Below are 22,334 nucleotides of genomic sequence, written 5' to 3'. Positions count from 1 at the left end.
TACTTTTCAAATTCTCTTTTTGCATTTCTGGTCAATGTTTTGCTTCTAATTTGCCAGTGCTTAATGGTACTTCCTGTTTTCTTCATTTGGATCCTTTTTTCCATATTTTAACAGATGTTCTTTTGACTCTAATAGCCTCTTTCTTCTCACCTTGTAACCATGCTGGCTGTTTGGCCTTTCTTCCACCATTTTAAATATGTGTATTTTCAAACAACACCCAAGCCTGATTTAAACTTTCAACCTTTGTAGCTGCTCCTTTTGGCTTTTTTAACCATTCTCCTAATTTATTCACAGTTACCCTTTTGAAAGTTAAATGCTAATACAATAAATTTCCTTGATATATTCACTCTATTTATTAATTCAGATTTGATCATGTTCTGAGCATTGTTGCCAAATGGTCTCCCAACACTGTTACCTCTCGCACCAAGTCCCACATTCCAATTAGATCCAAAATAACTCCCCCCTTGTCTGTTTCTTAATCAGCTGATCTATGACACAATCATTTATTTCTTCTATGAACTTTAACTCTCTAGTATTTTTGAATGTGATATTTATTCAGTCATTATTGGGTAATTGACATCACCCATTAATATAGTGTTGACAAATTTGTTGTCTTTCCTAATTTCTTCTAACATTTTATTATCTGTGTGTTCATTCTGGTCAGGCAGATGGCAGTACACCCCCAACACTATTCTCTTTCCCTTCATACATGAAATTTTTATCCATAAAGATTCTACACTGCAATCAGGCTTATTTTCGAAAGAGAAAGGCGCCCATCTTTCGACACAAATCGGGAGATGGGTGACCTTCTCTCAGTGTTGCCCAAATCGGCATAATTGAAAGCCGATTTTGGGTATCCTCAGCTGCTTCCTGTCATGGGGACGACCAGTGTTCCTGGGGGCGTGTCGGAGGTGTAGGGAAGGCGGAACTGGGGTGTGCCTAACAGATGGACGTCCTTGAGCGATAATGGAAAAAAGAAGGGCGTCCCTGACTAGCACTTGGGCGACTTTACTTGGTCCATTTTTTCTTACGACCAAGCCTCAAAAAGGTGCCCCAACTGACCAGATGACCACCGGAGGGAATCGGGGTTGACCTCCCCTGACCCCCCCAGTGGTGACTGACCCCTTCCCACCCTGAAAAAAACAACTTTAAAAACTTTTTTTTTGCCAGCCTGAAATGTCATACTCAGGTCCATCGCAGCAGTATGCAGGTCCCTGCATACTGTGTGTGTCAGTGGAGGCATAACAAAGGTGTGGACGTCCTTCTTTTAAACATTTTGGACATCCTGAACTGCCCTCCCCACAGGGGTGGCCAAACTTCAAAGGCATAGAGTGGAATGGTGGAGTGGCCTAGTGGTTAGAGCACTGATCTTGCAGTCCAGAGGTGGCCAGTTCAAATCCCACTGCTAACTACTTGTTATCCAAATAAACAAATAAAGGGGGTGTCAGAGGCATAGCAGGCATGGCCATCCTTCTCACAGAAACATCTACATTTTGGACATCCTCAACCGCCATCACAGGGATGGAGGCATAGCAAAGGATGTTTTCACCTGGACTTGTATTTTTCTAAGGTTGTAGATGGCAATTTATTTAAGGTTGTAGACGGCTATTATACAAGCAGCTTGTCTGCATCTATGAAGCCGTCTTTGGCATGTGAAGAGCAGCCATGCATAATGCTTGACTGCTTTGCACTGGCTTCCCCTCCTTAGGAAGGAAATCATGTGCAAATGAGCTAACAGTGAGCAACTCATTTGCATGCGATTTCCTTCAGGCATGCCCGTTCCTTTCCAAATTGCTAAGGGATCGGGAAGGGAAGGGCTTTTTCTGTTCAGTTCGTGCATCAGTTAGTCCACTGCAGTGCCCCCTAGGGTGCCTGATTGGTGTCCTGGCATGTCAGGGGGACCAGTGCACTACGAATGCTGGCTCCTCCCATAACCAAATGAGTTGGATTTGGTCGTTTTTGAGATGGGCGTCCTCGGTTTCCATTATCGCCGAAAACCGGGGACGACCATCTCTAAGGTCAACCATCTCAACATTTATGTCGACCATCTCTAAGGTCGACCTAAATGTTGAGATTTGGGCGTTCCCGACCGTATTATCAAAACGAAAGATGGACGCCCATCTTGTTTTGTTAATACGGGTTTCCATGCCCCTTCACAGGGACGCCCTGCGAGGACACCCTCAGGAAAACCTGGGTGCCCCGTTTGATTATGCCCCTCAATGTCTCCCGCAGAACATTCATTCTGTGTGGCTCAATGCCCTTTTTAACATATAGCACTGCACTTCTCCAATTTGATCCATCTTGTCATTCGATAGAATTTGTACCCTGGTGTCACAGGGTCCTATTGTTAATATTCCTTCCACCAGGTCTTTGAGATGCCTATTAAATCTGTCTATATAGTGCTATATACCCTAATTCTCCCATTTTATTTCTTAGGCTTCTATAATTTGTACACAGACATTTCAAAGTGTGTTTTATTGTTTGTATCAACAACATGTTTTATAGTTGACAGGGATAGTTTGTGATTTTAATCAATGTCTGTTCTTTCTTTAAAGGCATCTGTTTTACTTTTGCCTTTATTGCAATCTCTCTGTTAAATACCTTCACTATAAACCATGCACTCCCAAGCAACTGTTGTCTTTCCCCTATGCTCTAGTTTAAAAGATGTTCTATGACCTTTTTAAACACCAGTGCCAGCAGTTTGGTTCCTCCCCAGTCAAAGTGGAGCCTATCTTTTTGTAACTGCTCCCCTTTCCTCAGTTCCTAACAAATCTAAGTTCCTCCGCCTTGCACCATTGTCTCATTTATGCATTGAGAATCTAGAGCTCTGCCTGTCTTTTGGGTACTACTACTACTACTACTATTTAGCATTTCTATAGCGCTACAAGGCGTACGCAGCAAGTGTGGAACAGGAAACATTTCTGAGAATGCTACCCTGTAGGTTCTGGATTTCAACTTTTTACCTAAGAACTTAAATTTGGCTTTCAAAACTGTCATTGATACCCACATGTACAAAGACAGCTGGCTCATCCCTAGCAGTGCCTAAATCTTATCTATGTGCCAAGTGAAATCTTTCACCTTTGAAAGAAGCGATATGGATCACCTTGAAAAAAGATGATGGAACCTCTGTCCATGTCGGTGTTGTCTTCAGATCTCCGACACAATCGGAGGAAGTAGAGAAAGATCTGGTTACAGATATCCAAAAGTTGGGAAAGAAAAGACAGGTGCTGTTGCTGGGGGATTTCTACCTGCCTGATGCGGATTGGAAAGTTCCATCTGCAGAATCGAAAATAAGTAGAGAGATCGTGAATGCCTTTCAAAGTGCTCTGCTCAGACAAATGGTGACAGAACCCACGAGAGAAGCAGTGACACTGGATCTGGTGCTCACAAATGGGGAAAGTGTGTCTAATGTCCGAGTGGGTGCCTACCTGGGCAGCAGTGACCACCAAACAGTTTGGTTTTATATAACAGCTGAAGTGGAGGGCAGCCATTCAAAACTCAAATTCCTGGATTTCAAACATGCTGATTTAGTAAAATGGGGGAATACCTTAAGGAAGAACTGACGGGCTGTGAGGACATATGAGAAGTGGAAAGGTGCTATAAATATGGCTACTAGCCTTTATATAGGGATAGTAAATAAAAGCAAGAGAAAAAGGAAACCAATATGGTTCTCCAAGCAAGTGGCTAAGAAAATAAAAGTGAATATGAGAATGCTGTGGATATAGTACCATTCACAGAAGAAAGCGTTTATGAACAACTTGAAAATGTGAAAGTGGACAAACCCATGGAACCAGACTGGATCCATCCCACGATATTGAGGGAGCTCAGAGAGGTTCTGGTGGGTCTTCTTAAAGATTTAATAAATCCTTGGAGACAGGATAGTTCCATGGGATTGGAGAAGTGCGGATGTGGTCCGTCTTCACAAATGTGGTGACCTCTCTTCTGCAAGGCAACACAAAGACTGCCAAACTAAAGGTGGGACCAGTGACGATCCTAGGTCGGCTGCCACCCGGGGCGGATCGCTGATGCACCCCCCCCCCCGGGTGCAGCACCTGGAGGGGTGCAGAGAGCAGCCACGCGCCTGTTGGCTCCGCTGGCTCCCTGCTCCCTCTGCCACGGAACAGGAAGTAACCTTTCCGGGGCAGAGGGAGCAGGGAACCAGCAGAGCCGACAGGCGTGCGGCTGCTCTCTGCACCCCTCCAGCAGCGTGCACCCAGGGCGGACCGCCCCCACCGCCCCGCCCTTGGTACGCCACTGGGTGGGACTTCTATACTATGTCCTCTTACGTCTCCTATCAATACCTCTCTCTCTCTCTCTCTCTCTTTCTCTTTCTCTCTCTCTCTCTCTCTCTGTGCTTCAGCTCCTCCAATTCTGCTACACTAACCTCCAGAGACCAGATTCTTTCTCTGAGATTGAGGAACTCTTTGTACAAAGTACACACATATGACCTCTCACCACGTGGGAGATAATCATATATGTGGCACTCAGTGCTAAAGACTGAATAGCACCCATTTGTCTGCTGGCCTGCTGACTGCATCTTAGTATTGGTAAGTTGTTTAAAGTTGCTAAGTTTGGGATGCCTAAATAATATAAAAGGCCTTAAAATTATTTGTCTATAGAAATGATTTGTAATAGTTGTAGCAATAATATTTGCTTTTCACTGAACTGCAAATAGTATATTACTAATGGTGAAACTGTTGTTGATGAAAATACCCTGTGGTGCCAAATTTCTGTCTTGTTCTTTTAATTGGGAGAATTGACTGTAAGTTAGGCCTGGGGTTGGGATGCTTGGTGGGAAAGAAGGCTAAAGAGAGATAGAAGAGTTTAAGACCACCTAATCAATCTAATACCAACCTTTTAATGTACTAGGTTTATCACAACTATATTTAAACTGAAGCAAAAGAATATTAAGCTTTCTAATCAAGTTAAAAAATCATTTTTACTTTATCAATGAAATTAAAACAAATTTTTTCAATAAGCTACAGTCTGAAGCTTTAAGTCATCAAGAGGGGCACGTCCCCTTGAGATTTGGATGTACTTCTGACGGACTTCAGAGAAAAACATCTAAAAAGAGGTTTCGAAAATACTGATTTGGACATTTTTGGGCGAAAAAGGTCCAAATGCAGACATGTCACTTTTTGGACGGTTTTCTCCTTTGAAAATGAGCCTGATAATCTTCCTGGAAAGTGATATTCACCTACCCAGAGAGATTTCTTCTTTTCTCATCAATTCTTTAAAAATTTAGTGTGCACCAAATTGATGTAACACATGCTAACCAATGAATGCATGTGTGTTTAAGTCAAGTAGCACACTTTTTTTTTGTTGTTAATGAATATGTGGACTGAACTGAAAACTATTGCAACTCACTCTATGCTGGCTGTAAGGAACGGACCATCAAGAAACTCCAAACGGTCCAGAATCCCGCAGCCAGATTCATTTTTGGAAAAACAAAATATGAAAGTGCAAAACCCCTGAGAAAGAACCTATACTGGCTCCCACTGAAAGAACGTACCACATTCAAGATATGCACGATTGTTCATAAAATCATTCATGGAGATGCCCTGACCTACATGCTAGACCTAGTAGACCTTCCATCCAGAAATGTTAAACAATCTTCCCGCACCTTTCTCAACCTACACTTCCCCAGCTGTAAAGGGGTCAAGTACAAACTCACACATGTGTCTAGCTTCTCCTATATGAGTACGAAGATGTGGAATGCACTACCAACTCACCTGAAAATGATCAATGAATTAAATAGCTTCCGCAAAGCTTTAAAAACCTATCTCTTTAATAAAGCCTACCAAGAGAACCCATAACGACTTGAACACAACCCTCACACTCCATTTGTGCAGCACTGCGTACGCCTTGTAGCGCTATAGAAATGCTAAATAGTAGTAGTAGTTATTCAGAATCTCTCACTGTACTGCTGCATAACCAGATCATCTTGTTCTTTGCTGTCTCTTTGTAATCACCAATTGTATTTCTTCTCTGTTGTGGCAATGCCATAACAGATCTTTGTAAGCCACATTGAGCCTGCAAATAGGTGGGAAAATGTGGGATACAAGTGCAATAAATAAATAAATAAATAAATAAAATGTCCTGTGCTCATCCCTTGTAGAAAGAGATACAATGAGGAGAACCAAGATTGCAGTGAGTGTAAACCTCCTCACTCTGGCTCCATTGTGCTGTTGATGTTCAAGGACTGCATACCAGCTCAGTATTCCACTACAAGGAGCTTGCATGAACACCTTATTCAGAGCAGGTCAACAATCTTCTATAGGTCTGGATGGCTTACCTATTGGGTTGCTACAGATCAAAAGAGCAGATGAGGGGTTAGATGCAGGGCAACAGGACTGATGCCCAATGAAGTAGCTGATGTGGCATTACCTAGCTAATAACAAACATAGGAGCTAGGGATCTGAAGCACCAAACAAACAATACAAGGCAAAAAAACAAACAAACAAAAAAACACCAAGAGCCTTCAAATCCGGAACAGGTCCTGTAATCAGTGCTGTAAATCAATGCTGTACATCATTGATCCGACCCGGGCCATATTTTGGCACTCAATGCAAATTGCTAGAAGATGGACTCCTTTAGAGGTCAATTATCATTGCTAGGAGCCTGATTTAGGCTGGTTCATTTTGAAACCATTATGCTGAAAGATTTCTGATGCAAGCATTGAGTTCAGAAACACAGCCCGTGTTGGGTCATTGATGTACAGGACCTGTTCAGGGTTTGAAGACTCTTGGTGCTTTTTTGCCTTGTGTTGGAGCTGATATAGAGCCATTGATTGTGATGTAGCTGTTGTGACCAATTGGATATCTGATAACTGCAAAGTGAAAGAGCTCCAGAGTGAATCCTGGAAGAAGGTAAATGGATGAGGAGTATTTCAGAGACAGACAAAGAAGAGAGGACTGAATAAGAATGAACATTATATGCAGGTGATAAAGGAATGCTAGGAAGAAGTGAGAAACAGTTGTAGAACTGAGAAGGGATTAATCAGAAAGTAGAGGATGTAATGAAAAATGCAGAAGAGATGATAAAAGAGAAGGCTTGAAGGGGCAATGGGGGCTGGAGATGAGAAAAAGAATAGATGAAAGTTATGGTGAGAAAAAAAGAAAATAGATGTAAAAAAGTGATTTGTTTTGAAAATCTGACCAAGCTTACACAAGTGGATGCAGCAGTAAAGTTAAACATTGCCCTCTCCGTACCTCCCCTTCAAAAAGGTGGTAAATAAATCCAAATAAATAAATACATCTAGGCAACACTTATAGAACAGCTTAAGCGGAAATGTTTACCGTGCAGATTTTTTAGGCACCTTATATAGAATCTGGTCCAATAGGGGGATGTCAATTCTCAGGGTGCTTTGGGATGCCTAGAAGAAAGTCTTCCTAAGAGTGGTCATTCTGAAGAAGAACTATTCTCCCAGACTAGCTAGCCCTTATGCTTTGCATGGCAGACATGTCTCAACCATACTAAAGGTTTTTTCACTGTTAACACACATTTCAAAAGAAACATGAACATTGCATACATAGGAGCCGACTCTGTGGGTGCTTGAGCACCCCCAATATTGAGAAAATTCCTTCTATGTGTCCAGGGAAGGGTTATTTCCACTGGGTTTAGCACCCCCAATAATTTTGAAAAGTTAGCTCCTATGAGTGCATATCATTGTTTTATTACACTGGCAGTAAAACAGGTTTTATTTAAAAATCCACAATAGAGAATAACATATTTCTTTTTCTTTCTTGCAGTTTCTTCTCTGTGGCATTTGTGGAATATTTTGTGCCAAAAAAAAGTCGGGACTTGTTGTAAGTGTTTCCATTGCACATATGATAAATTACAAGAACTTACAATGTAAACCATGGTATCTGGAACTTTGGGAAATCAATTTTCACTAAGTAGCTGATTAGCAAATTATATAAATACAGTAGTATCTGCATACATTTATGCAAATTTTTAAAATAATAGTTTTCCTTTTAAAATTTGCTAAAGGTATATGTGTTAAAAAATACCTGTACACTTCCCCCAAATTCTATATATGACACCTTAATTTATGTGTGCTAATTTGGCCGCATGGCCAAATTGCACATACAACTTAATTGATTAACAAGTCAATCAGCACTGATAATTGGTACTTAACCAGTTAGTGGCACTAATTGGCTTTAATTAGAATGCACATGCACAACTTTCTAGGCATATTTCAGTGGCATAGCTATAAGGGGCCATGAGGGCCTGGACACCCCCCCCCCCCCAAATTGGCTCTGGGCCCCTGGTTTGGCTGGTGGGGATCCCCATCCGCCGCCAGCTGAAATATTTGTCCAGTGCTGGTCTCTGCTGCATTGCCTTCCCTGCTCTTCCTCTCACATCGCTGCATGCTCGTTTTAGTGAAACTGAGCATGTGCGCATGCTCAGTTTCATTAAAATCAGCATGTGGGACGTGAAGGGAAGAGAAAGCAGGGCAGGCAATGCAGCAGAGACCAGCGCTGGACAAACATTTCAGCTGACGGGGGTTGGGAACCCCCCACAAGCCAACATATGTTCAGCGGCAGGTGGGGAGTGGCAACGACAGCAGTGGGGGGCGGCAGTGAGGAGTGGCGGGGAGGTGGACCAAAATGCACCCCCCCACACACACACTTTGGGCTGTGGCCCCCTCCCACCTCGAGGTCTGGTTACGCCCCTGGCATATTCTACAATGCGGTGCATGTAAATTCTAATGCATTCAGTCAAAAAGGGAATGTGACCATGGGTGTGGAAAGGGGGGGGGGGGGGTTGTGAGCAGTTCAAAAAACTATGCACACTATTATGAAATACACCCGATCTACGCCTAACTTAGGTGCAGGTATTTAGGCCTGGTTTATGTGGCCTAAATGTGTGCGATTAAATGTTAGTTGCAAGAACAGCACATGAGCATATTCTATAAACTATGCCTAACTTTAGGCGTAGTTTATAGAATCAAGCTAACCATAAGTCTTTTTGGCACTGATTTTTGAGGTACCCTTTATAGAATTTGGCCCTTTGCTCCTGCTATTTATATGGCTGGGATTACAGGGCAAAATCTCCCCCTATCATAAACAAACCATCAGGAAGGTTCACTTTAAATATAGTACTATATAGATTCCCAGTGAAACTGCATGGATGAGACACTCATGGCGTACTTTTCTGCCTTATGAATCTAGACAGTTAACTCCGTAGTTGGGAAGATCTTTCTGAAATCTTCCCTCCTCATATTTTGTCTTGTAGCCTTTCTAGGCTGAATGTAAAATAACCAGAAAACAAAAAAAGTAAAATCAAGCAGTTGAACCATACAAACTTACAGATTTCTGTTTTCTGTTTTGTATGACATGAATTCCTAAAAACAACATGGGAAACTAAATAAATCAAAAGTTTTGGGGCTGCACACCCACTAATAACTTGTAGAAAGTTGACCAAGCAAAGTTGGGTTTAAGCCTGCAGTTTGTTCGATCAGATTTAACTGGATAACTTTGGTTAGTCTGCTCTGAATTTTAGTGTTCAGCAAAATTAAATCAGATCCTGGGAACACTTTCCAGGACAGCCTATTTTTGTCTGCCTACATTTTCTGTAGGATATGATTGATCCAGACAAACTTTAGCCAATCAATGTGCGGAAGGAAGGGAGAAAGAGAGAGAAGTAATGGAAGCTATTGAGCAAAGGAGCAATGGAGAGAGAAAGAGAGAGAAGCAATGGTTTATCCAGCTAACTTTAGAAGTCATCCATCAAAACCTTTGACACCACGGATCTCAAATCTCTTTGCCCCAAAGTGAAGAATTTGAATTTCAGCAGGATACTACTAATTCTTTCATTTCCTTATTTTCTGCATTCCTATGCAGGATATGAGAATGGAGTGCCTTTTAGAGGTGAATAAATGGATGATTGAACAGATTAAAATCTTGTCAATGACATTACCGATCACAATTTTCAGCATTTTGCTAATTCAGTAATCTTTCTGTGCCACATGTCTAATATATACTGTATAATTTTCCTTGTCCTTTATTTACAGGAAAGGAAGATTAGCAAACAATTCATCTCTCTAAGATTGTAACATGAGCATACTGCTCTTTCATCAGAGATCCCTTTTGTACTTGGTGATATAATTGTAGAGGACCTTGAACATTTGCTGTTTACTAAGAATGAGCTTGAACACATTGATCTGTTTTCTATTACATTACTATTTTCAGTGTGCACTTTGCTGAAAATGCATTCTGTAGTCTGATATTGACATTGCTGCTCATTTAAAGAAACTGCTGACTAGAGCTGTCATCACTAATTTATCAGAAAGTTCTGCAGTCCTTCTAAAACCCAAGCTGAAGCTTGATAGTGTTTTCATGTATTGTCATCATTCATATTTGATTCTCACAGAAATAGCTCATTGGATGAAGGTCATGAGCTATCAATAGAACCAATAGGCTAAGTTTATAAAGCAAATAACCTCAAGTGATGGTCAAAATATTCATTTTCTTCAATGTATAGCTGTCTTGCCTACTCCCAACCCCAAAAATAAACAAATAAAAGAATCTACCTTTTTATGCACTGTAAAGAACAAAAGTTAAGTTTTGCTCAAGCTTCAATACTGTATTTATGGAAGTAATACAAAATTATATAAACATTAAAAGCCCTGTTTTTTTAATTGAGATATTAAGGGGATAACTTTCAAAGTGCTAATGTGTACAGTCGTCGGGTACTTTGCAAACTGACTCAAGAAAAGCATGTGCATAAATCTGTAATTTTATTTGGGTGGATGCTTTTACAATGAAAACTGACATGCAAATATTTGGAAATGTTAAAGTTTAGTTTATAAGTGTACTTTCTACTTTAACTCTGCCCCGGGAACACCTCCTGGATACATGCAGGTTACCTAATAATTACACATAAAATTATGTTTCATATTTTAAAATGCTAATGAAATTTGACCTTTAAACCTGTAAACCTAAGAACACGTTGTGGCCCTTTTACTAAAGTGTAGTAGGGTTTTATATTGAAAGCTCGTTAACAGCAAAAATTACTGTTCAGTAAGTGCAAAGTCTATATGGTAAATGCAGGAGCATGCCCCACATTTGCCCTCCATTTACCACACAGGAACCATGTTATATGCCCAGTCCCTCACCAAGCCCCACCCACCTGTCCCAAACCAAACCTTGCTCCACTCTCAAGACCCTTCCACCCCTTACAACCTATAGGTCTTACCGGGAGGCAAGGCCTGATTGTCCAGAGGCAAAGACAGAAGCAGTCCCCCTCCACTCATTCTCTGTTTGGTATCAGGTTCAAAATAGTATTGCTGACCCTGGGGGGGGGGGGGGGCAAACTGCCCTTTTATGGAAAGTTGACCCTTAGTGGTTGAACCACTATACTAATACTAGAAGTCAATGATTCCATTTTGAACTTGACACAAGATAGAGTGGGAGCAGAGGAAAACCACTCTAGCTCCTTGCCACTGGGCCATTCCTTGTCTCCAGGTAAGACCTAGAAGAGGGGGCAAAGGTGGTTCAGGGGTTAGGGTGGGAAGAGGGTTGAATTTGGAATGAGGGGTTTTTACCATATGGATGGGGCTTGGTGGGAGTGATAAGATGGGGTCTATGATTGGGGAGTGTTCAAGGATGGGGGAAGGATCGGAAGGGGTATCTGATCAAAGGGGGTGGGAGAAGGAATGGAAGGGTTGTCTGATTGGGGAATGGGGAAGGATCAAAGCAGGAAAGATTGAATTGGTGTTAGGGCTGTGGTCATGCTACTGGATTACCAGTAGCGGGGCGGCACTTGTCATCTCAGTAGTCTTGGCAGGTAGCATGTAGTATTGACCTGCACGCTAGCTGTCATAACTCGCAACTCCTCCAACCCACCCATGTCATGTACAGCTCCCACCCACTCCTACATTAGCAGTTAGTGTGGGTTTTTTTACAATGCTGGCTGCTATAATAGCACAGTAGATGCTAGCATGGTTCCACGCTAATATCTGCCATGTGGAAACACCCACATTAACCGCTTCACACAGCTTAGTAAAGGGGCTTCTTTGGGTTGGAAAATATAAAAGAAGCATCAGACTCTTCTTGAATAACACATTAGAAGCATACTTTTACTATTTGGAACTGCTTCAAAATTTTTCTGTGTGCTTTTGCATCCAACTTAAATCAGTGCTACAATGCCTATTAATAGATCTAAAATCATAGATTAGCTTTTGTCTAGATTCAAAGGTAACAAACCTTCTCAAGCCTGTCTGACAATTGTTATTTCTCCTGAAACTGATTGTGCATGTTCACTCTCAGTCTGACCAAAAATAATGATAACCCTAGAAACTCTATAAAAATTCTAGCTGATTCCCTTATTTTGTCGGCATGGCTATATGATCTTCTTAATTTTGCAATGCTATAGAAGTCTGAAAAAGTATAGTCTAGGTTCTCTATAGAAAGATTCCATTTTTTATAATCCAGTACTTAAGTTCTCCACTTAGTATTTTAGTTCTTGGATGCCGCAAGATATACACTCCCCCCCCCCCCCCCCATTTACTAAGCTGTGCTAGCGGCTGCCGCGCAGCAATGCCAACTCAGCCCAGTCAAAGTGAACGGGCTGGGTTGGCATTAGGGCACCGGCAGCCAGTAGCGCAACTTAGTAAACAGGAGGGTTATATTTTGTTTTTCCTTTCTTGGAGATTTTGATTAAAACATGAATCATCTTGTCTCCCACTAGATGATACTATTTTCAGCTTGCTGTATCTGTGGACTGATAGGAGGAATACTCAATTTTCAGTTTCTGCGTGCTCTCACCAAGAAGTCATCATCTCTTTACTCCTTGCATCTTGCCTCTATGTCCCTTGCGTGCATAGGAGTCAGTGGCTGCACCTTGTCTTCATGGCTCACTTGTCGATTGGCCAGCTATGAACAAAGAAGGATGTTCCTAGAGCGAGAACATTCACTTCATCACTCCCATGAAATGGCAGAGAAGGTAAGCCGATACATGCACTGTGAAAAAAGGAAAGAGAGAGAGGAGATATGATAGAGATGTTCAAATACCTCTGTACAGGGCCGGTCTTAACAACTGTGGATCAGTTCAGTGGACCCCCCGCCCACCCCCACCTGCACCCGCCACCTCCACCCTAAGGAGGTTTAGAGCTCTCAGAACCCCACCTCACCCCATACCTTGATATGCATGTACAACATTTCAGGAGAGAGTGGCAGACAGCGGCAGCAATTTTCATATCCCATCAGCTGCCGAGCTCAGAAACTCCTCGCTGCTGCATCCCGCCCTTGCAGTAGCAGGAAATGACATGAAAAAGGGGCAGGATGCAGCAGTGAGGAGGTTCTGGGCTCGCAGCTGACAGGATATGAAATTCGCTACCACTGCCTGATGCTCTCTACTCAAATGTGGATGCACATTAAGGTATGGAGCAGGGAGGAGTTCCGAGACACCGATGTACCAGAGATGTACCCGATGTACCAGAGATGCAGGACTCCTAGGAGCGTGAGGCTTTATGCGACTGCCCCTGTCACGCCTGCCTAAGACCAGCCCTGCTTCTGTGGCATAAATGCACAGGAGGCAAGACTGTTTTGATTGAAAGGAAGCTCTGGATTAAGGGGGTATAGTATGAAGGTGAAAGGGAACAGATTTAAGAGTAACCAGAGGAAATTCTTCTTCATGGAAAGGGTGATGAATTTGTGGAACAGCTTCCCGGTGGAGATGAAGACTGTATCTGAATTCAAGAAAACTTAGGATTGATATGTAGGATCTCTAAGGTGGGGGGGGGGGGGGGGGGGGATAACAGATGGTATGGATGGGCAGACTGGATAGGCTATATGGTCTTTATCTGCTTTCATTTTTCTCTGTTTCTCTATTTCTATTTTTTCTACTGTCTAACATTCAGTTAATATGCCACATACCATACAGCCAATATGAAAAAGCCAATGGTATTTTTCTCTGTCATGTTAGGCTCCTTCAGTGTACTAGCCAAGAAACATTTTTGCTTGTTTGAGCTAATTCAAATCAAGTACAACTACCAGAAAATGACAATGTGACTGATTTGGTTCCATATTTAAGTTCCAAATAAATGTAGGGGAAAATTTGGAAAAAAAAACATAAATCACAGCTCTGAAAAAAGAAATCAAGTTCTAGATGATTCTTAATGCAGTCATTTCAAGTGGGAGGGGTTTGGTGGGGAGACCAGAAAGAGTCTTTGATTGGAGGTGTTGGGTGATCAGAAGGGTTTCTGACTGAAGGCAGGGAGGGTGAAGGATTAGCACTGGTGTCTGATTGGGAATGGAGGTGGGGATGGGTGTGAGGAAGGGATCAAAGTGGGAGAGATTGTATTGGTGTTATGCTAACAGATTGCTGATAGCACAGTAGCACTTACCACCTTTTCTTGAGGCAGCATTAACTGGAGCTCTGCTATCAGCAGTTGTGAAGGCTAGCATGTGGTATCAACCTCCATGCTAGATATCGCAGCTGGCCACTCCTCCAACATGATCATGTCCTTCCCATCTGGCAACTAAAGAAATGACAGAGAAAAGAACTGTGACCTTGAGATACTTATTTCTAGGAAAGCATATACTCCTAGATTCTATATAGCGCGCCTAGAGATCCGCACTGAAATCTAGGCAGATTCTATAACACCACACATAACTTAATTGGCTTAACAAGCTAATTAGTGTTTAAAACAGTACTTTAGAAGTAATAATGAGCACTAATTGGCAACAATTAGAATTTATGCACACAACTCGCTAAGCGTATTCTATAACGCAGTGCTCCTTATTTCTAACACATGCAGGGAAAAAGGGGTGTGGTTATGGGTAGGGAAATGGACGTTTCATGGGTGTTCTAAAATTTATATATGTAGTTGTAGAATATGGCCCTCTGCACCTAAACCTAAGCGTATTCTATACACCGCGTCTAAGTCTAGGTGCCGCTTATAGAATACGCTTAGTCAGAAATGTTTTCCATGCAAATTTTATATAGAATCTCCCCAATAGGGGGCATTTCTATAACAGAGGGCACACAGAGGGCACACAGTATAAGACTATTCTATAAAGAAAAGTAGGTGCCTACTGTGTTTTATAGAATGGTATATGGGTGCTGAACATTTAGTTGTGAATACTTACACTGCTATAGAGTTACTGCAAATGTGATGCCCACAAACATGTTAAGTGGGAGCTCCCCCTATATCCTGCCCATGTAAATGCCCACCCTCTAATTACGCGCAATTGAGGATATGCACATAATTATAGAATAGGGTATAAGCTGCTTACTCAGCATTTAGGCTTCTGTGTGCACACATATGAGGATAAATGCTGGTATTCTATATCTTATGTGCGTATATGGTGCCAAATTTAGAATTGCTCCCACATTGCTTTATTTTATATCATTGCTAAATGTTTCCTGAAAATTCATTTAATGATTGTTCAACTGAAACTTATTACCTGGTGTTCACTGCCTCCTTATGCCTTGTGTAAGTATTTTGGGACACTTCTGAATCAAAACTTGGTTTCACCGTGATTTTTATTGTATCTTCAGTTACAGTATTACAGGTGTTTTAATGTAGAATCTATTATGCAAGCAAGATCACAACACATGCTACAAAGTAATAACTGAGAAACACTCATAGAGTCGCCTTTAAATGTATGGTGGGGCTGCATGAAAACCTTTAAGAGGGAGAGGGTAAAGGAACATTTTATAACAGTTATCCAATTATAATTGGGCAAACAGAAGAAATGCCCAGGGCTGAGGTTCTCAACCCAGTCTTTGGGACACATCAAACTAGCCAGATTTTCTGGATACCTACAATAAATATGCACGAGATATATTTGCATACAAGGGTGGCAGTGTATGCAAATTTATCTCAGGCATATTCATTGTGGATATCTTGAAAACCAGACTGGTTTGGCGAGCACTGAGTTGAAAGCCCCTGGCCCAGGGTGATAGAGTTAATGGCAAAAGTGTAAAACTGAAATCACATCTCAGGATTCTAAAGCTCTAACCAATAAATAACAATTACCTTCTCCTATTTTGAAATAGTAGCATGCATTATATATATTTTTAATTCAGTGGTACTAAGTATGGTTCCTAAACATAGAAAATAACAGATAGGGTGATACTCAATGGCACTTATCTGTGTAGAAGCATCGCCTGCCCAGATAAATGCCACTCACTGGCCCTATACCCTGCTTTTCAGATAATGCTGCTGAAAATCCAGACAGACTGCCTTGGCACTATCCAGGTAGCCATCAGTGAAGGGTCCAAGATGGCAGCAGGACTTTGACTCTCATGAGTTCTTCTGTGATTTCCTCTTTTATGTTTTACTTAAGGTGGGCAAATGCAAAGGTGTCTTTCCCTCTGAGGTAGGGTCAATACCTCTGTTAGGGCCTATGGACTTGTATGTACAATGAGCAGGGGTGCAAGCTGTGTCCAGTCCTTGTCCACTAGAGAAGCCGTGAAAGGCAGTTGCAACTGCTGGCTCTTCGGGGTATGTCTGAACTTGAGAGGACCTTCACAACAGGTGCAGTTACAGAGCTTTTGACTACCTTGGTTGTTTTGGCTCCTTCTGATAAGGTTGGACTGCCAGCAATGGGAAGGGATGCGATCAGAGGAGGAATACTTAAAATGTAATAACTCCAAAATAATGACAGAGGAAGGAGAGAAAAAGAAGCTTCTTCTTGTGTTGGGGGGGAGGGGGGTTCTCAGGGAAAGGGAGAAAATCCCAAAAGAAAGAAGACAAAAATTATGTACGTTAGCACCTGCAGAAATCACAACTACATTATGTTTACTATAGTCATATTGGGCCTGATATTCGGAGTAAATCAGCTGGGAATGGCCGCCTACAAGTTAATTTTCAGTATTAATAACTGGTTAAATGCAACTGAAAATACCTGGTTAGTGCTGAAAATAAAACCAGCGATGTTGGGGGTTAGCAGCCAAATAAGGCCACATAAAGAGCAGGCCTATCTTTGCCTGCTAAGCTATGGTTGGTTACGTCTTAATATTTATGTAACCGGTCGTGTGCTATCCTGCGTTGAAAAACCCGAATATTCGATGCTGGTCGCTAGAAACTGCCTGGCATTGACTATCCAGTTGAACACTGGCAGTGGACAATCAAAATGCTGCTCACCACTGGCTGAATATCAGGGGGTACGAACTTAACAAGCTTGCATTTCCTTATTGTTTTAATGTGAACAACAGGCCTGCAATTATGTACATTCGAGATGAGAACAGAGGGATATGATACAAAACATTCAAATTCCTAATAGCAAATGTACCTTATTTTCTGTGGATATGAACCTTGGTCATCATTCAGAGCTACCAAACTTTTGAATTTATTCAGCTAAGCAAGAAAATAAGGGTCTTTGCAGTGGCTGTTGCAGCTGGTGTCCTAACAATGGTTAGCATTCTACACATACTTAATCACGTCATACAGACACTGGAGAAAAGGTGAATTGGCTGGGCCACAAGAAGTGACCTGAAATCATGTAATGTCTTTGGGGGAGTTGACACTATTTTCTTCAGGAATCCTTTTGCCCTGTGCAATAAAGACTCATCCATTAGGTTTTTGCTGAATGAATTAGATGATCTGTTGAAAGAGATTAGAATGTTCTCAGAGCTTAGCTTATTTCTATTAATCATTTGAATGGGTTTCTCTTCCTGAACATGCAGGTAATTGATGCTTGGACATAAGATTGGACCGTTTGAAAATGCAACAAGCACACTGACTTGCAGACTCTTCACATTTGTGCTTCCAACTCCAATCTGCCTTAAAAATGTATAGTATTATACTATAAACAATTATTTTCTTCATAACTTGAGGGTCAATGAGTACTCTATTCTTTATGATCTCTTCTGAGCTCTGATACCCAGATGAGTCTATCAAAATGCAATGCTCTCTGTGAACATCTAAAAGTCCATATCAAAGGATAATGTGGCTACAGTGAAGGCACTTGGGATGATCTCATAATGATAGAAGAAAGAACTATTCCTGTATGTTTATGATACTGTATTGTAAAATTGGATTCTTACAACAAATTACTTTCTTACGCATTATTCTTTGTTATGTATCCTATACTGTTTATTGTAAGTCACATTGAGCTCAAATTTGTTTGGGATAATGTGGAATATAAATGTCACAAATAAATAAATAAACAAACTTCAAAGCTCAATGAGAAATTTAAGGGATTTAAAGGGAATGTAAAGGAAAACTGATGTGGCAAAAGCTATAAAAATAGGCAATTAATCAAAACTTTAAAAGTTATTCACATACTGCGAATTATGAGGCTCCTGGGCTCCAGAAGAAAAGTAACTGAGATGGCCTCATGCAACAATGACAAAGGACATTGTGACAGAACAGTGTGTTTTAAGCCTGTAAACTGCCTAAATTAATTCTGAAATGCATTTCTCTAGTTTGACCAGCAAGTGGTGCATGTTTTATGTTAAAGCTGTTATAGAAAAGTGAATGCCCTCTTTTAGTTTCACTCATTGAAAAAGGGAATCTATGGTACTGTGAGCAGTATACTTTTAAAACTTGTTGATTGGGCTCTGATTGGCTTGGAGTTTGAAATTACCCAGCAGTAGCTGGCTGTTGCCCGGGAGAAGAGAGAGAGAGAGAGAGAGAGAGAGCTCTTTGCTGAAGCCCTGTAAAAAAGAACAGTTATATTTGATAACTGGTAAACAGCTATATGCCCTGATCTCCACAGGCCCTTTCTAGGAAGTAATCAAACATTTAGTTAGTGTTATAATTGATCCATATTTCAGTTACCTGTTATTGTTTGCTGATTGCACTATTTTGTTCTACTGTTCGATTTTTAAAAGACAATAAGCAATATTTAGTATATTGCCTCTCTGTCTGGATTGATAAAGAAAACTGGTGGTTTGTGTGCTGGGTCTGCAAGTGCTTTCTGGGAACTAGATTACTGGGGATAATTTGAGAGTGGGAGACTCACCCAGAGGTGGTTGTGACCCAGTCGGTGGGAGGAGGTTGCTAGTGTAGAGCACAAGTGGCAGGTGCAGGCTGACCTGAGCTGTGCTGGGGATAGACCCTCAAAGTGGCTGCAGGATAACCCCAGCCAGGTGGCTAGGCGTTTTGTGACAGATCTTGTCTTTCTTTTTTGGTGGCAGCAGTGGGATTGTCAGGCTCAGTGCATGGATTGAGGGTCACCATCCACTGAGTGGTTAAGAGTCTTTTTTATCTGTAACCTCTAGACACAGAGCACAGTGAACAAATGCAGCAGTAACAGGGTCCCTTTTCTGTTCAGTTTTTTTTTTGTACTGTTAGATTAGCAGTGTGCTGATGGTGACTGGCAGCAGCCAGCAGAAACTGGAGATGCCAGACCTAACACAAGAGCAACCAGATGGCCTCAGTAAGGAGGAGACATAGGACCTGAGGGGAGACCAGACTCCTTGTGGACAACGGCCTGTGCATTGGCAGGGCCAGATGCCACACCAGCTGAAATCTGGCAGATCTACATGATAGAGCAAAAGCGGCTAGATCAGCTGCGGGTACAGGACCGGGACTGGGAAGAGCAACGGCAGGAGCGGGGGCAGAAACATGAATTCCAGCTGCAGAAAATCAAGTTGGAGATGGAAATGGCTCACATCCAAAGCTCCAGCCCAGCCCCTGCACCAAGGCCAGAAGTAGTTTGATGATACTCGAGGTGACATTGATGGACATCCAACTGTCTTTGAAGAAATTTGTCACCTCAATGAGATTCCTCAGAAAGACTGGGTGCACTATCTTGGAGGAAAGCTCACTGGTAGAACACTTGAGGCATTCCAGGGACATTCCATGGAGACGTGGTCCCAGTTTGAGGAGGTGCACAAAGCTTTGTTGAACCGTTATGCCATTCCCCTGAGACATACAGACTAAAGTTCCAGACTTTGCAAAAAGGAGGCAGATGATGCTCACAGCAAGTTTGTGATCCAGCTAAGATACCAGCACCAGCGTTGGCTCAGTGGAGCTGAAGTTAAAACCCTGGAGGACTGCCAAAACCTGATGGCCCTGGAGCAGTTTTTTTAAGTGTTGTCGTCCAGAGGTGAGGGAACATGTTCAAGATCACCAGCCCCATACTCCAGAGAAAGCAGCAGAGTTGGCTGACATCTTCATGCTAACAGTCCTTGGTTGACAAAGAGAAGCCGTCCATATCCGCAGCAGCCAGTACTTAAGGGCAGCCAGGGCCCTAATCCAAATATTCCTGCAACCTTAGAGACTGTCAGCAAATCCTCCAGTGTTCCCCAAAAACCTAAAGAATTTAGGCATGAACGTCCTTGTTTCCAGTGTGGGAGTACAGGACATTTCAAAGCAGATTGCCCAGATAATCCCAAGCCTGCACTAAAGAGCATTCCAGTTCCTGCACCTAAGCTGGCGGCTTTCGTGGGTGGCTCCAGTACCACAAAGGAGACCCACACAGTTGCTGCAACACAAAAAGTTACTGGCCATTCATCAAGCAGGGAATCAGAAGGATTTCCACAACTCTACAGCACCCCCAGTAACTGTGCACAAGACCTAGGTGGCTGGGCTTGTGGACACTGGCTCTAGCATGACTTTGTTATGACCAGAGCTAGTGCCAGAAGACGCTATACTACCAGGGCGCACTACAGAGGTAGTGCTAGCCAATGGATCCAGAGAGACTGTACCCATTGCTCAAGTATTCCTGGATTAGGGTACCAAGCCTGGATACAGAGAAATAGGCATAATGAAAACATGCCAGTACCGTACCAATGCTGTGTGGGACGACATGGGTCCAGTGAACATTACCCTTGATAGCAGAGTCAGCATTTCTGCTATGGTGACCCATGGTCAGGTCAGGGTGGCCCAACAAGCAGAAGCAGCAGAGATCATGTCTCCAGTTCTAGATCCTGAGCCAGTCCAGGTGGGACCAGCTGACCAAGCACCAGGAGGAAGTGCTCCAGTGCTTCCAGCAGCACCAGTTCCAGAGGTGATCAGAGCCGTGAGTATGAAACAGCCTGACACCTGACACATCTATTGATCAGAGTGATGGTCCTGATTTGTCAGAGTCACCAGCAGAGACCCTTCCAGATATGGATACTGATATAGGACAGAGACCTGCTTTTCAGGGAGCACAGTGCTCTGACCCTGACCTGGAAGCCCTGAGGCGGAGGGCTGGGCAACCAGTCAGTGAGACTTGTAAAGATCGTATCCTATGGAAAGGGGGCTTGTTGTACAGACAGACTGATCTTGTTGATCCTAACAGGCCCCAGAAAGCAAGCAAGCAGCTTATAGTGCCCAGGGCATACAGAGAACAAATCCTACAGATTGCACATGATATTCCACTAGCGGGACATCATGGGGTGACACGCACACGCGTTAGATTGACCAAGAACTTCTATTGGCCAGGAGTATCTCGAGCAGTAGTTGACTATTGTTGAACATGTGATGCATGCAAAGAGCGGGTAAGACCCAAGATCACCCCCCGAGCTCCCCTGAAATCTTTACCCATTATCAGTGAGCCCTTTGTGAGAATAGCTGTGGATATAGTGGGGCCTCTAGCTGTCCCTAGCTGGACTGGGGAAAGATATATATTGACAGTGGTAGACTTTGCTATGAAATATCCTGAAGTGGTTGCATTATCCTCCATAAAATCAAGAAAATTGCCACTAGAAATATTTTCCCGGGTAGGATATCCATGAGAAATACTCTCAGACCAAGGGACACAGTTTATGTTATGATTCTGCTAACAGGCAAGGGAATGGCTGGAACTCGCTCTGCTAAACAGGCAAGGGAGTAGCTGGAACTTGCTTCTCATTGGCCTGTCAGGGATTGCGCTGACATCTGTAGCTGCAGACCTCAGAAGCCAAGATCTACTTAACCTTACCTTTCCCAGCAACCTTTGCTTTAGCGTTGATTGCTGTCTGCTGAAGCCTGCTTACTCTCACTCCCTGTTGTGCTAGGGTACTTTGAGCCAGATTTAGAAACACAGAGGGATTCACTAAGAAAATCGCATGCAAATGAGCTGCTCATTGCTTTTGTGACCCAGCTCATTTGCCTGCAATATGAGGGAAGCAAGTCGGTGAGCTGAGCATGCGTAGAACAGTCAATCGCTATGCGTGGCTATTCTGCACATGCTACAGACAGCTCTCATACACGCAGACAAACTGCGTCTATGATAGCAGTAGATTTACCCCCTTTTTTTTGGCAGACACAAAAGCGCTTTTTCTTGGATAGGCATACCTGTATTGCAGCTCCCTGCCTCCAGCTGCTAGGAAAAAGTGAGAAAAATCTTGCTCTGCTGCTCTCTGCTCTTCTGTGAGGAATCAGCAGCATCAGGACTTGGTTCCACCCCCAGCTGTTCCTGCTGCTTCCTTCTATTGGCTGGCTAACATCCTAGAACGCCCAT

The 22,334-nt window shown here is 42.6% G+C and overlaps 1 protein-coding gene across 1 annotated transcript in view; it reads left to right on the top strand.

Annotated features, from left to right (window-relative positions):
• Positions 1-16,255, top strand: part of TMEM196 (transmembrane protein 196) — a 62,269-nt gene extending 46,014 nt beyond the window's left edge. Inside the window, exons 2-4 of the mRNA XM_030204380.1 lie at positions 7,752-7,808; positions 12,697-12,951; positions 16,169-16,255. Of these exons, the coding sequence (XP_030060240.1) occupies positions 7,752-7,808; positions 12,697-12,951; positions 16,169-16,255 (399 nt within the window). The remainder of the gene's footprint in view (positions 1-7,751; positions 7,809-12,696; positions 12,952-16,168) is intronic.
• Positions 16,256-22,334: the final 6,079 nt, after the last annotated feature.

Source organism: Microcaecilia unicolor, chromosome 1, assembly GCF_901765095.1.
Source record: "Microcaecilia unicolor chromosome 1, aMicUni1.1, whole genome shotgun sequence".
Classification (NCBI taxonomy): Eukaryota; Metazoa; Chordata; class Amphibia; order Gymnophiona; family Siphonopidae; genus Microcaecilia; species Microcaecilia unicolor.
The sequence above is the reverse complement of the archived record's forward strand: the minus strand, read 5'-3'. Positions and strand labels throughout refer to the sequence as shown.